Raw genomic sequence first — 15,998 nt, 5'->3', positions numbered from 1 at the left:
GCTAGCAGAATATTTTTATATTGAAACTACTTATGATCTATTCCATGGCTTCACCATGCTCAGAATTCAAGTCAGTGAAAACATCTACTGTAAATATGTGTTAAAACCTCTTGGTTTTGAGTCATCTACCCCCTTTTCTGGGAGTAAATAGCCATGTCCAAACAACTACTCACTGAGTCCTGTGAGAGCAGACTCTGCAAAGACTGCTCAGACCATAGCGTGCAAAAGGCTGACCAGTCAGAAATTCTTTGAATTCGAGCTTTGATTCTTTGGAGAATACACTTGTGGTTTGGTCTATAAATATCAGCAGCAATTGGCAGTAATTTTCCTTGAGGAGATTAAAAGTAAGAGCATATGAACGAGTAACCATTGTGTAAACTCAAGTGAGAATGTAACATCTCAGTTACTTTGAATGAAAGGTATGCTCTTACCTCATTGATGATGCAAGAAAGCCAGTCTGCTCCAAATTAGTTTGTGCTTGCTATGAGGAAAATTCCCTGCAGCCTGAATTTCTTCTGTAGTACCTATAATAGTCAGTGATACAGTTTGAACAATACATTTCAAACTGCAAGAGGTCCCCAAATTATTCAGCTTTACTCCTTTACTCTTCATCTATCAGGATGAGTCACAGGCTTTTTCTCTCCCATGACTGGGTTTCTGAGCTATCACACTGGAGCATATAAGATGATAAGATAACAGAATGTGTTCAAGATACACACTTTGAATGACTCATCTTTCCCAAAAAAGCTTACAAAACTTTTGTCCATTAACTTTTTATAGTTCTTTAGTGGTGATCTGGGCATTTGTAGGTAATGAGTGAGATTACTCCAAGTCTGTTCTGCTTTTTACTGAAACCAACTTCATGCTGCAGTCCGGTCTTTCACCTAATCTCTGGAACAGATGTGGAATGGAGTCTCTCGATATTAATATCATAACCTGAAGTCTGTAATTCTGTAAATAATATTATGCAATCTGAAAATTGTTTCCACGTTTCAAACGTCCCTAAATACATTCAACCACAGAAACAGATGTTTAATTAAAAAAGCCAATTAATGGCCAGTGGAAAACCCTGAGATTAGTCAGTGTGCAGAGCAGAACTTAGCACCTCCTTGGCAGTAAGGGTGTGCACATTGCCAGCCACCCAGCATCCCTCCAGAGCCATCTGCCAGGATGTGTGGAAGCAAAATCACTGCAGAGCTGAGACAGATGTATCACTGGAACAGGCTTTGCAGTGCTTGAAAACCATAGCCACAAAATAAAATCAGATTTCTGACCTCTAGGAGAGAGAGGCCTTGCATTATTTTCATTTTCAGTCAGACACCTAAGCAAGAGTCGGTCGTTTAAACGTGCTGCGGGATTTCTTTCTGTGTGTCTTTTGCTTCTTTAACTGGATTGTTTATGTATCAAAAAGATGATACTGCAATCTGACCTCTGTCTTCAGAAAATTTAACAGTTCATATTGCTGCTTGAATAAATAGTTTGTGGGTATATCAGTCTATAACATTGCAGTTTGAATTTATTGTAATTGCGAATGAAGCACCATAATTTCTGTTCCACAGAAATATCCCTCAAAGTATTCTATATTTTGACATTTAAACATTGCTTTCAGAAATATTTATTCAAAAGTTGAAATACCTCATTAGAATTCAGTTCATTGTTGTGTTCCCTCAAAATGTCACAGTTCCTCTTGGGAAACACATTTCAGATGCTTCATTTCTTTATTTGCCATTAGACCCTCAATTGCATGTCCAGCTGTATTCCTGATGAGGTACTACACTGCAATAAAACATTTCAGGGAAAAATTCCCCACCATCCACTACTCTGTAGACTCTGAAAAGTGCATGTTCCAGGTATCCTAGCCTGACAGTGGCAGCAGAAATGCTACAAGTTAATTTTAGCGACTGACAGACTTAAACATAGGGCAAATAAAAGACTTTTACAAGTCCTTTCTAATGCTAGGGCATGCGTTTGACCTAGGTTGACGCAGTGTCATATTGGTAGTCCTGAATGACTGCTTTCTGCCACTAAGAACAGTGAGCTGAGAAGATGGAAAAAAAAATGTATTACTGGATGTCATGTATTATCTTTATATCTCAGTGGCACATCATTATAGTGGCAATGATAAATTCTTGAGGCAGTTGCAAGGCTCCACGAAAGGTCGTTGAAGGCTTCTTGAGAGGGAGTTATTAAGGAAATAATACCAAAATTATATAATATCCAAATCCCTCGGAGCTGGAACTCAGTGGCATCGATAGAGGAAGTTTTCACCACTATCAATAAGTTTTGGATCTGGCCTCTGTGGCTGAAACTTTGTATTTGGTTGACCAAAAAAAGAAGAAGGAAAAAAAAAGGGGGGGGGGGGAAACAGAGAAGAAAGGCATAATAATTACAACGGTCCCAAATTTATGTGAACTGGAGAAGATACTTTGCTATGATTATATGCTATAATATATACCATTAAAAGACCCAGTGTAGCTTTAAATAGACCTTAAATATTTAGCTTGGATCAAGCTTATATTTATCAGCACATCTTCAATGAAAAATCATAATTGAGGAATCCAAAAAGCTTGTTTGACTGTGACAAGTTCGTTTGATAACAGAGATGAAAACCAAATGTTTATTATTTGTACAGCTTGGCATAACAAGTCGTAAGGTTTCATTGTTGGGTGTGAGTATGAATTTTGAGATAGAGGTAAATAGCAGTGCAGCTCTGTCATAGCATTTTCCCTGTTTTAATGTGAACTGAGCCATTGCCTGTTGTGATTTTCAGACTTTACATCAGTTCAAATTTGACTTTCTCCAAGAAGTCTGTCACCATGAGCACTTTATCCCTCTGTGCCTGCCCATACGGTCTTCAAACATTCCTGGTAAGGCATCACCCCGAAAGGGATTCTGTACAACGGCGAATTATCGGGAGGTTCAAAGTACAGATAATAATTAACTCTCTGAAGTATCATGTCTGCACATCAGGCACAGAAGCCCAAAATGGCTTTTCAGGTGTGGCAGTGTGATAAAAATAACATCATTTCAGTATGCCTGTAAATAAATGCAATCCCTGACAGCCCAGTTAGGCGGTGGGAGGTGACTGGAAGGGAGGGAGCTGGAAGTTCTGAGGTGAATGAACTGGACTATTTGTGAGGACTAATTACTAAAGCTGCAGTAGCCTTGGGAGGTGGTGAGCAAGGGAAGGGCTTGAACAGGTACAGCAGGAAGGGGAAGAAGCTGAGGCAGTGATCAGGGCATTGTGAAACTCAACTATTTGGGAACAGGCTTTCCTGCTGCTGTTGGGAGTATGACTTGTCCATGTGACAGCCCCTCCTTTGTGGGGAAGATCTGAACTGGACATGCAGCAGGATTTTGGAAACATCCACCTCTCAGATAATAGGCCATTGATACTTTTGCCTTCAGAGTATCTCTAGGACTGGCAGGCAGGTCCCATGCAATAGCCCTTTTCTCCCAAGTGCATTTACTTTCTTGGCCTCTGGCAAGCCTGAACTTTACGTGGTCACCACATGCTGCAGTGTTTTACCTGGAGCAGTGAGGCAAGAGAGGCCCATTTCAGAATCTGTTAGTAATACCTCCTAAGCTGCTTCTCAAGGCAGGGGATACAGTGTGTAACCCATGTTTTGCAGAGAAGCATGAACAGGTTTTGCCTATGCTCTACCACAGGAGTGAATCCACCCTGCCCATGCCCCAAAAAGCCAGCAGCCACCGTGCATTCCATCTCATGCTCTGAAATCTGTTATTTCGAACCTAACTTTGTGGCCAATGCCCAGTATGGGTGCTTTTCCTCTTGGTTTCAAAGGCGCTGGGATTTCAGCCCTGGGCACAATTCCCAGTTCTGACAGTTTTCCGTGGACTCTGGGGAGTTCACTTGGGATGTGGTCTTTTAAGTTGCTGAGAGTGGAAGGTACATTCCAGTGGAAGGCAGAATCATCTCTCTACGCAGCATTTCTCAAACTATGGGCCCTTGTCTCCTTTTTGCTTCAGTTTTCAGCACCAAAAAGTGAGTTCAGTTCTGACACTCATAACTTGCTTTAACAGTAGAAGCGGTTTCATTCAAATTTGAGTCAAATTAAAAAAAAAGATACAAAGCAAATATTTTTTTTTACACTTAATAAATTAAAAAATATGCATGAGTTTTGCCTATTTTTGTTTTATATTTATGAAAAATGAAGACCCCGTGACACCTTCAGAATCAACACAGGAATATCGAACATCAGGTATGAACAAAATGACTGCATAAGAAGTAAGCAGAATTGTGCATCAAGAGCTTTAAGATTTACTTTGACTGCTGCCACTGAACTGTGGCAAATTTAGGCAAATATTATTTACCATTTTCAAAAGTGGAATTAGTCTGGATCTCTGCGTTCTAGAACTCTTCTAGCTAGAATATGGGAACAACAATTTGGACTCTGTGCCTCAAAGAAGTCAATAGTGTTGTTATGTGCAAAACATTTGAGATTCTTATATGGGAATGTGTATATAAATTGTTTTTTATTATTAAATTTTAAAACCTGCATGATTTCGAGAAATAATAATATTAGATTAATTCATTCTAGCAAGTGAGGTAGCAGAATGGGGCAGTCAGATCAGGAAATCAAGGTTTAACAGTGGATTAAATCAATAGAAGTTATTGAAAATTTGGAAAATGGAGGGGGGGTGTTTATGTAACCTATATATTAATTTAAGCATTCTTGTCCATTCTGTTCCAAGATATTCCAGAGTACACATTGACCAATGAATTTTGCCGTAAACATTTCCTAATTGGAGTCCTGCTGCGGGAGGTTGGTTTTGCCTTGCAAGAAGACCAGGATATTAGGCACTTAGCTTTATCTGTGCTTAAAAACTTAATGGCAAAGCATTCATTTGATGATCGATACGCAGAGCCGGTAAAGAAACTGTTTATTCTTTTTCATTTGCTTGTTCATACAGTAGCTAAGCATGTATGAAACTTCCTTAGCCACTAGTATACGTTAACTAATTTCTTCAGGATTATGTTGTATCTTTTATTTTTTTAGGCAAAACAGGCACAAATAGCAAACTTGTATATGCCACTCTATGGAATGCTTTTGGACAATATGCCAAGGATTTACATGAAGGATATGTTCCTTTTCAATATCAATACTTCCAATCAGGTAATTAATGTGATTTTTCAGAACACTGAAATGATCAAACTGAGGTCTGGCCCAGTCAATTGGGTGGGAAGAGGTCGAAGTTTATGCTGGTCACAAATTAGCTAACGAAATGCAGTTCTGAAAATGCTGATTTGTTTGCACCCGCAATGTTTAATTTGGAAGGTTTCGATTTGCAGAGCATCTGCAGGGCCCCAGGATTCTGTACTGGCAGGTTATAGACTGTGGGTCTGGAACAGACCCAGGACACTGGCAGTCCCAGCCAGTCAGTCCGATATGTCTGCCCTGGTGCCGCAGGCCAGGGGCTGAGGACCCTGTCCTCAGGCAGGTCCCTTGGCAGGCGGCTGGGAGACACTGCTGTAAAGAACAACTCCCATCACCCACAGATTCTCTGCAGGGTTACATCATGAACCTACAAGCAGTTTCACTGGTACTACAGAGGGACCATGAACTGTACCAGGAGGCAGAGGGAATGCATACAAGTAGCTGAAGGTGGGAAGGGGTACAGAAACATCATAAAACAGCTTTACCACCACAGAAAACGTCTGTATAAACTGCGCATGTGGAGGAGCACATTTGTTTATTTCTTAAAAGATTACATGTGTTTCAATAATAGCCCTGCTTTAAAAACTAGAAACAGATTTCTGCAGGGATATTGTGTCTTTCAGTCCTTCCAGCAAACAAACCCGTTTCATCTGGTCATTGCTAACAGCAGTTAATGCTCCTTTCCCAATGCTGTGCTAGTGTTTAAGAAGCAAACAGAGTTAGACTTGATTTGTCCTTTTACAACTTCAGTTATGAGAGGGTTTCGTATTGCAGGTAGCTATTCAGCGTATTATGGCAAGCCTTGATCTTTTAAGGCTGCAATGTGTAAACAACTGAAAGTAGGTTTTCAAGCTCAGTGTCTAAGAAAAGCTTATCGGGTGTGCTGTCATTATGAAAGTTATGAGTGATATCATTTACTGGAGTTTGTTCTGTTTCTTTCAAAATACAGGGATCTAGGGATGACTTGAGCACAGCTGGAGGATTTCAGAGCCAGACAGCAATGAAACATGCAAACTCTGTGGACACGTCCTTTTCCAAAGATGTTCTGAACTCCATAGCAGGTATAAATGACAAATTGAACACGCACACAGGTAGATTTCTGTGTATCTCAATCCATTGTGCTTTCTGCTTAGTATTCATGGAGGATATCATTAACCCATTTTATACGATATTCAGGGAAACATGGTATGCAATGTTTCTCTTCCCTTTGGGTGTTTTTGGATTGATTTTTATTTCTCTTGTGAAGCCGCTCTTCTTCCACTGCTTCACTTACTCTCCTGATTTGGAACGATGCCAGCATTCAGGCTCTCACAAATCCCTGTGCCTGAGTTCATTCTTGTAGTCTCTGCCTGACTTAAGAATAGTTCCAAGGTTTCTCCTGAAAACTCCTGAAGTCTCTTGGAGGCAAGTATTCTTAGTTTTTCCAGACTTAATGGAAGGTAGAAACACAACTTACTTTGTTCACTTCCTCCAAACCCCATTTCAAAATTCAGGGAAGTGCATCGGCATCTTTCCACTGATTTCTGTGGCTTTAGGTCAGGCCTTACAGAATGCATCAGGCCATTTTAATGCCATCAATAACGGCAAACAGAATCATTTCACTTCAACTTGTTGCATGTTTTCAGTACTAAACATACCCATCAATAGCAAAGCTATTGGAAGTTCAAAGCACTGGTGTCAATCCAGCATGTGACACATTTTAAGTTTTCCATTTTTCTTGTTAGTTTTTGTATCCATAAATGTTTTAGTTTAGCATGTTTGCTATGACTTTCATTTACAGCCTTTTCATCAATAGCTATCTCTGCAGCAAACCATGCTGACTCCAGAGCTTCCTTAGCAAGTCTTGAATCTAACCCAAGTACCAATGAAAAAAACAGTGAGAGAACTGACACGTGTGAAAAGGTACATGTGCAAATGTTGAAAACGGTTACTAGAGGTGGAAAGCTATCACTATAATTAACGAGGCCCTTTGCTGTCAACTCAACAGATCATGAGACCTTTGTCTTTGATTGGATCAACGCTTCGTTTTGACAAGTTGGATCAAGCTGAAACTAGAAGTCTTCTTATGTGTTTCCTTCACATTATGAAAACCATTTCAGAAGGTAAGAAAATGTGCACTCACTACCTAATTTACGTTGTTGTAAAATATTGTGAATGCTGAATCCAAACAAACATTAAATTAGAATAATTATCAGTGTATTTTACAGGCTTTGGGTCAAGTTTAATTCCCTGTAACAGATACATAATATGTTTCAATATCTCCCTTTAGACGCACTGATTTCCTACTGGTTGCGAGCACCATTCTCAGAAATAACAGACTTTTTCAGCATTTTAGAGTAAGTTCGCTTTGTGGTTGGTTGATTTTATGTTAAATAGTGATGTTCTAAAGTGACTGCTGCAAATAATTTCTCTCTGGGTTTGTCCACCTAGTGGAATAGGCTGAGATAGCTCTTGTATCTTAGATTATTTTGCCATAATCTTCTGAAGCCATAATGAGATATTACTAATAAAATCCATATCCTCCAATATGTTGGTCATTTCCATGAACAACGGGCATAATGCTTTGGGTGTTCCTCCTAAAAGAGATTTTCGTAGTAGTTTCCCCATTTGGGGTTGAGATTCTGTTCTTCCCTTGAGAAAACTACTTAGCTCCCCAAAACTTCCAAACCATAAGAAAAGCCATGTAATGTAGGGTTATCTGCTTTTCACATTTCCAAAGTGGTTTGCTCAATCCAGTCTATGCATGTCTGCAAAATCCATGCAGGTAGCTGCTTTCAGAATTTCCTCACCGTCTCATAACTGAAATGCGAATTATTTAACTTCAGCTGGTGAAGAAGCAATGCTTTTGCAGCCAAGTCCTTGCCTTAGGCTTTGCCTTCTCACCAAGCAAGAATCTTCAACCATGGAGAAAGGGAACAAGGGTGTGGAAAGTGGTGCCACATCTTGTGCATCCCTAGGCTGGGAACTGCTGCATTCTATTCTGTTTGCTTGCTAGGAGGTGCATATGCCACAGGTCTCTTTGAGGCACTAAGATTCAACATTTTTTCATAATTAGGAAGCCATCAATAGACATAAAATGTGTTGTTTTATCTTTCAGGGTTTGTCTGCAAAATTTCAGATATCTAGGAAAACGCAATATTGTAAGGTAATTCTCCAGTTATAGACTGTATGTTAGAGTATTTAAATATTACTGCATTACATTAGGCTTAAATGAGGTTAACAGTGTATCTATCAGTTTTCTCCTGAAAGCATCAGTCTGACATACTGAAGCCAATGTAAGCTTCATTTTTTCTTTTATGCTAACAAAGTTATCATGATGTTCTGGACATCTGAGTACATACCTGGTGTAAAAGATGAATTGCATGTGATGATACGATAACCACTATTGCATTTATAACCCAAAATACTGGGCCATTCTCAAGCATATATCTGTGCATATGCCAAACAAAGGAACTTGAACACTGTATTTTCCATCCATATAATGGAAAGAATAGTTTTAATGGGCATAGATAAATGTTCCATGGCAATAAAAGAAAAAAAAACCTTCTGTCTCTACCCACTCTCTGAAAAAGCATGAGATTGTGTTCCAGCTGTGAAATGTGAAATGCACACTTTGTCTCAGTTGATGTTTCATTTTTAATTTAATGTTACCATTGTGAACTTGTCTATATGTCACACTGTGGAAAAACAAAAGGTGACCAGATGAACCAGTTCATGCTCCATGGCAGGTTTTGTCAGGCCTGTTTTTATTCTTCAGAGGCATGGCAAAATCGATGTCACATTCCATAACAGATTAACAGTTATTTTCTCTTAACAGGAAAATTGCTGCTGCTTTTAAGTTTGTTCAGGCCACCCAGAATAATGGAACCCTTAAAGGTTCGAACTCCTCTGGACAGGCATCAGGTCTGCTCTCGCAATGGTAATAACACGTTGTATTATGAACTCCTATAAAACCACAATCTTTGTTGTAATCTTCCAGCCCTCGTACACTGTCACAGTGTTGACTGAAAAGAGGTTGACACAACATGTAACACATTTCAGAGCACCCCAAAGCCATAAACTGTAAAAGAATTGAGTCCATTTAACTTCAACTTGACTTATAAACTGTTGTTTAAAATGTTATGTTCAGAAGAATCCTTAGTTACTGTCAATATTGTTTAGTATTGCAGAAACAGCAGCTGCTGTTTTCAGCTCAGATCCCTGTCTGAAAGATAATCCACAGTTTTCCCCAACCTGAAGGAATTCATAGGCCTGCAACCTTATGCTTTCATGGAATCTTACTACTTTAGGGGTAAATATCTATGGAGGCACTTACAGTGTCAGGGGATTCGTTTCTCCCCAATAACCCGGGGTTGCAGAGGGGGAAGTATCTAGCAACACAACGTCAAACTTAAGAGTAGGTTTGCTTGACACCCATCTTTTTACTTCCATGCTGCTAAGTGTAGCATAGGCCTATACTGTTATGTCCATGTTGCCAGTTAGAGAATCTTTCTTTCCTGGTCTTTTTTTCCCCTCCATCTTCCTAGTCTAAACATTGCAAGATTTGATCATTTTCATGGACTGCGTGGTAATAAGCTGCAGGTGCAGCACATCTTTAATAATCTTTTTGATCCTTTTAGGGGGAAAGTGGGATCCTTTTCATGTTAATAATGTAAAACTCTAGGGAGAAAGCAAACTTTTGACCCTGTGCAGCTTGTGGTTGTATCTAAGAGCGTGGTGAGAAAGTCCCCCTTCCTCATGAACCTGGATCATTGACTTTTCTCATTTACATATAGCTAGAATATGCTCACCATTATAAGGATGTATCTTGGAATGGAACAAAGGGGAAAAAAGATGCTTTCTCTGCCATACTTCTTTCTTTGTTCCTCTACTGTGCAGTTTTCAAGAAGCAGCACTGATTTCATTACCCCAGCTGCAACTGGCAAGCAGCCTTTAGGAGACTGTTGTTTTGTTGCACGTTTGCAGATGAACCAACATGGTGGCAATCCAGAAAATAAAGTCACATTTCTGCCGTCTCCAAGGCCTTCACCCTTTACCCCCTCACAAATCAGCATTTGTTGTCCAAATGGCTATTTTTTTGGCCTGTTGTAATACAGAGCATTTTTGGATGATGACTTGAGAGTTGAAGTATTGCTGGTGATCAGCTCTAACTTGCACTTACATTAATGTATTTCAGTTTGCTGAAATGTTCATATGAAACCAGACTTTCCACCTCCTGCCCCCCCCCCCAAAAAAAAAACCAACCAACAAACCACAAAAAAAAACCCTTGAGATCAAATTTCCACATGTTCCAAATCCATTAGTTTGCCAGGATGTCCACCCAAATCCTTCCACTGTGACCATTAATGGAAGACTTTATCACATTGATTGGCAAAAGTCTGACCATCAATTCCGTACCTGTGTTGGGAACTTTTTTCTTTTTTTTAAATCTAAAATCTTACTTTTCTAAATTATTTTTGCAAAAATAGCCAACGTAAAAGAGGGGTTAGGTAGGTGCAGGAAGTAATTCTGTCCTAGAATATTTTTAAATTATGCAAATTTAGGAAGCTACATTTTTTAAAGAAATTAAATAAAAGTGTATTTTAATAAGTGACTTGAATTTTGAGATATGTTAAATCTTGCTGAATTCTATAGTGGTTAAAAATTCAAAATCCTTTCAAAAATTATGATAAGCATTGGTATTTTATTTCGAAGCTTCTCATTATAAATTCATGATGAGTTTATCAGCATCAAAGAGGATTAAAAGAACACACACATATGCACACACATATTTTTACTGTCATTGTTAGTTTGTCATAATTTTTTTCCCCTCATAGAAGCTGTGTTAGTTCTTTCATGAGCAGGATACATTTTTCTTGTATTCTGAGTTAACAGAACTCATCTCAGTTTCTCTTCACCCAAAGGCAGTTTTCTAAATGTCAGCCAGCTATTTAAGCTGATGCTTTTTTTCAGTGCTCAATGAGTGTTTTGTCTCCTGTGATCTGAAGAAATCACAGCACATCTGTTTGTTTTGTCCACCTCACTGACTTTCTTCTTCATTTTTGTTTCTCTGAAAAAAATTGCATTAGTTTGTTTAACTTAGCCATTGAGAAGTACTGCAGAAAATTCTAACTGACATGGAAAAATTCTGTATAGGCATGATAGTTTATTCTTTGTTTCTGTTTTTTAATGGTACCTTTCAATTTCAGGATGCATTCTACATCTAGTCACGACGGCCACAAGCATCACAGATCTCAAACATTACCCATAATCCGTGGCAAAAATGCACTTTCTAACCCCAAACTCTTGCAGATGATAGAGAGCAGCACTGCAAGTAAGTACAAAAACTTCCCTGTGGAATTCTATGGGTTTTGGATCAGGCTCTGTACAATTAAATCTGTTTTTATGAGTGCCAGTGAAAGACAGCCTGAAGAGAAGAGCCTAAACATAAATAGAGCTGCTGAGTCTGCCTTTTTTCAGACTAAGAAATCTGAGCTTAAATTTGGGCAAAGTTCATTTAGAAACAAAATTAATTACAATAACCTGACATATTTAAATAGCCTTAATGACAAGTTATTCCCCGCTTCCCAGCATCTCTTGCATCTATGGTTATGTACCTCGCTGTACAAGCAGATGCACACTGGCTGAAATATTACATTTATTAGATCTAGCAATAAAAGTGACCTTTTCATGACAGAAGGTTCTTTAAATTATGAGATCGAAGTCATCTATCCCACTTTCCAATTAGGTTTCTCTCCTCCTTTGAGGACGAACAGAAACAATGAAAGAATATGCTCACATCACTGGTGCAGCTGGTAAAAGTTGACTCAAATTCCCTCCCCTTTCATCTCCTGTGAGCAGTTTTCTTCAAAATACCCCTTCAGTTAAATGTACAGTTAGGACCCCATCTCTACTGTGCTGAGACTTATGACGAGATTGCAGAATTACATCATCTTTAACTACACTCAGAAGATTGTTTGTCGTCTTGCTTTTTATATGTTGCAGGCAGCTCCAATGAAACAGACATTGTACAGTATGTAGACACAGAGGCAAACATTGCTACAGAAGTTTCCCTCACAATCCTTGACCTGTTGTGTCTTTACACTCTGAATCACCAGGTATGTTTTGCTGTTTCCTTTTCTACTTGAACTGGTGGCATGTGGGATATGTGGTGGAAGGAGGGCCTGGGGGGAGCACGCACACAGAAAACTTGAAATGCCTGAGACAGCAGGATAGGGAAATAACTTGTGCCAGTGTTCGATGAAGGCATTTTATGAAGGAATTGAGTCGTAGTACCCAAACTGAATAGAAAGATGTGGAAGAAGAGCATCCTACGTATCCAGGGCTATGTACAGCCCTGCTCTGCATGAAAGTGTCGTGCATCTACTAATGCATCACCTTATCTGAATCGTGCTTATGCCACTAGCTTTCAGGGATTTTATACAAAAGGTTTCCAAACCGCTAATAATCTATGTCTCTTCAAGTCAGCAGGCAGATCTTCTGCCTCTTTAAAAATTGCACTACAAATATTGGCCCAGATGACTTGCTGAAGGTCTCACAGCTACAATACAGCAGGCAGCTCCTTTTAGATTTAGTGTCTCCTTTCTGCCACCCTAGCCCTTAAATCTAGTGTATACCATCCAGAAGTAGGAGTACAGGCATAGGAAAGTGCTGTCCTTGGGAAAACTGCAAGTAAAAAGAGTCTGCAGCAAGCTGGGAATGCCTCATCCGCAGAGATTTTACATTGAAAAAAGCATCTCCCTAGGAACACTCCAATGTAAAGTCCAGCAGATCCTTCTTCTGTTTATTCACTTTAATAACCAGAATGTGCTGTCTCATCTGTGAACTTTTCAGAGGCAGCTCCAGCAATCTGATTGCCAGAATGCATTGATGAAGAAAGTCTTTGACACACACATGCTCTTTTTGCAAATCAACCAGTCAGCAGCAGCTCTCAAGCACGTCTTTGCTGCCCTACGGCTGTTTGTAGGCAAGGTAACTATGGTTTTATTTTGTTAATCTGACCTGTTAAATGTTACAGCAAGTGCAGCTTGAGGACAGTTGGGTACTGTGAAAGAGTTCTGAACTTCACTGTATTAACACTCATTCCTGACAAAGATCTTCTGATTTATTGCTGATTAAAAGTGAGAGGTTCACAATATCTGAAAAATTAGTTCTGTTTTGGAAAATGAAAAATTTACTAAGAAAGTTAAACTTGTAAAGCAAATAGATAAGTAATGTCCAGGTCTGTGGTATCTGGCTATGTCATTGGCTTTCATGCTTTTATCACCCGTGGACGAAAGCTTGAAACCCTAGGGGTCCGTGGTCTTCATGGCAGATACCTGGGTTACAGAATCCAGCGGTGAATGATTACAGCTGTCCCCAGAGGAGCCAGCAGGAGAGTATTCCATACACTTCACCAAAAGTTCATCCAAACTAATACAGTTTTACAAATACCTTGTTTTCAACATAGAAGAGTTTTTGGACAAAAACATGCTTATGTGTCAAACTGTTTATTTGCTTGCATTGCACATATGTAAATGATCGTGGGCAATTAGACACTTGGTGCCAACTGCAAAGGCTTCACAATTTCCAAGTCATAGACTTAGATGAGATCCTCTTAAAACTAACCAGAATGTAGCACACAGATAGCAATTGCTATGGGGAAGTGAGAATAAGCAAGGCTGGCCTGATCTCCCAGATGTTTCTATGAAATGCAACAGTGGAGATAATTTTAAACCATGTGGCCTCCTTCTGGTTGTTATCTTGGGGGAAAGGAGGAGGAAATCATGCTTCTCCCAGTAATGTAGCTTGAGGACATGGGGGAAATACAAAGTAAACCATCCACAGACAGCTTTAAATTACATACCAGACAGTCAGGAACGGAAGAACTCTGTGTGATGGGGAGGATGAATAAATATCCAGGATCGCCCTTTTCATTCATCCTGTAGCTCTCGGGATTGATTTCTCTCTTTGTAGTTCTGTGGGAACAGGGATCAGTCGTGGTTCCTGCAGCAGAACCTCTCAGGTGGTACTTGAGATCTGTAGCCAATATCTACGTCTTCCATCTCTGCTCGGTCTGTCTTCTGTTATATTCACCCTGCTGATAAATAGTAGGTATGGTTTGGAGAGCCATCCTTCACTCTTTTTTGTCTCCTGCTGTTGAAACCCTCGACCGCTGGAAGTTCGCTGACTTTGCTACTCAGAGTATTTTCTCTCTCCTGAACAGCTTTTATAGTAGTGCAGAACCCCACACACACTTTTCCTGGTTAGCTATTCTGCATTCCTTGCAGACAGGCTGCTCTGCTTTTGTGCTTGCTGTGTGCCAGCTGCTGTCTGGACTTCCTGGAGGCCAGTTTGATTGTTGCATTGCATACGATGTTTGTATGAAAACCTGTGTGCAGTTTTTACTTAATTTGCCCATGGGATGATGTTTAGCCAGTGACTAGTTTTTTTGCTAAGCCCTGGTGTGAATGAATATGGGAGAGAGAGTTGTTTTTACTGAAAGCTTAACAGAAAAAAGTGTTCACTCATAATAACTGTACCAAGGCCTGAGAGTAGTGCTAAACATATTCACACATTTTTTTCAATAGTTCCCATCAGCATTTTTCCAAGGACAAGCAGATCTCTGCGGTTCACTCTGCTATGAAATCCTGAAGTGTTGTAACCATAGGTCACGTTCAACTCAGACAGAGGCATCTGCTCTTCTTTATTTTTTCATGAGAAAGAACTTTGAATTTAACAAGCAGAAATCAATAGTCAGATCCCATCTACAGGTAAGTGAAGCATGAGATCATCAGTATTTAGCTGATGTGCATTGGTTTTTATCATTATTATTTTTATGCGTTGTAGCAAAGCAATTCTTTGGGAGTCCTTAGACAGGCAGTTCTCTGTGGCAGCTAGATTTTCCTGCCAAGTCTGAAGACATTGGGCTGGATTCTCTGCTGGTTTTGGGCTGCTCGGCTCTGTTCCAGGGAGATACAACAGCTGTGAATGTAGCTGCATAGCCAATAAATAGCCAGATAAATAGCTATTCTTGATTCACGTGCATTGCTTACAGCAGTCAGAACATAGCTGATGAAGGAACTAAACTATCAGATTCTATCTGATAGTATATTAACAGAAATGTAACGTCCAGTAACAATGCGCTTACACTGCAAAATGTGAGCAATTACAAACATTGGAAAGATTACTCACAGTCCTTGCATTTGTATATGTTATCTTCTTATGACAGGTATAAAAGTGCATCTCTGCTAGCCTGGTACATCAAGTCATACTAAAATAGGGATTAAAAGCTATTCAGAAACTTTTATTTTCTTTGCTAATTGCTCCCTGTGTTTGCTTCCCCCTGTACAGCTCATCAAAGCAGTGAGCCAGCTAATAGCAGATGCAGGGATTGGCGGATCTCGTTTTCAACATTCACTTGCGATTATAAATAATTTTGCTAATGGAGACAAACAGATGAAAGTAAGAAACATTTTTTGTCAATCACTACCTGTTGCAAAGGGTCAACAATTTCAGAGGAGCAAGTGTTTCAGTGAATAAAATTGCTGGCTTTTATTAGACAGTGATTTATGCATTCATAGTGTGCCTTTTCCAGGCAGCCTGAAATTCATTTAAAAGTTTGTGACTCAGAAGCTTAATGATTGAAAATAGTTTTTAAAACAAAAAAGAGATATTTTTATTTGAAAATTGTAGTATTTGTTATTCACTGCTTATTTTGTTCATTTGCCTGGTGTCAGAGAAGATATAATGCATTGTGACTAATGAAACACAATTGCAGTTGACAAACAATTTTTAGCCTACAAACTGTCCCTTTAGTCTGTTCAGTAAATGTGTAGC

General features: G+C 39.4%; 1 protein-coding gene across 7 annotated transcripts in view; it reads left to right on the top strand.

Annotated features, from left to right (window-relative positions):
- The window catches only part of DOCK10 (dedicator of cytokinesis 10), a 165,010-nt gene that overhangs the window by 128,409 nt on the left and 20,603 nt on the right, over window positions 1-15,998 (top strand). For 5 of the 7 annotated variants that reach the window (XM_072866733.1, XM_072866737.1, XM_072866738.1 and 2 more), the window contains 15 exons: window positions 2,771-2,867; window positions 4,179-4,223; window positions 4,717-4,892; window positions 5,022-5,138; window positions 6,130-6,241; window positions 6,961-7,082; window positions 7,168-7,282; window positions 7,450-7,516; window positions 8,278-8,325; window positions 8,998-9,099; window positions 11,369-11,493; window positions 12,165-12,277; window positions 13,014-13,151; window positions 14,750-14,932; window positions 15,513-15,623. In XM_072866733.1, coding sequence (XP_072722834.1) covers window positions 2,771-2,867; window positions 4,179-4,223; window positions 4,717-4,892; window positions 5,022-5,138; window positions 6,130-6,241; window positions 6,961-7,082; window positions 7,168-7,282; window positions 7,450-7,516; window positions 8,278-8,325; window positions 8,998-9,099; window positions 11,369-11,493; window positions 12,165-12,277; window positions 13,014-13,151; window positions 14,750-14,932; window positions 15,513-15,623 — 1,671 coding nt within the window. The remainder of the gene's footprint in view (window positions 1-2,770; window positions 2,868-4,178; window positions 4,224-4,716; window positions 4,893-5,021; window positions 5,139-6,129; window positions 6,242-6,960; window positions 7,083-7,167; window positions 7,283-7,449; window positions 7,517-8,277; window positions 8,326-8,997; window positions 9,100-11,368; window positions 11,494-12,164; window positions 12,278-13,013; window positions 13,152-14,749; window positions 14,933-15,512; window positions 15,624-15,998) is intronic. The other 2 variants (XM_072866735.1, XM_072866734.1) reach the window with 2 other exon arrangements.

Source organism: Ciconia boyciana, chromosome 7 (assembly GCF_034638445.1).
Source record: "Ciconia boyciana chromosome 7, ASM3463844v1, whole genome shotgun sequence".
Classification (NCBI taxonomy): Eukaryota; Metazoa; Chordata; class Aves; order Ciconiiformes; family Ciconiidae; genus Ciconia; species Ciconia boyciana.
The sequence above is the reverse complement of the archived record's forward strand: the minus strand, read 5'-3'. Positions and strand labels throughout refer to the sequence as shown.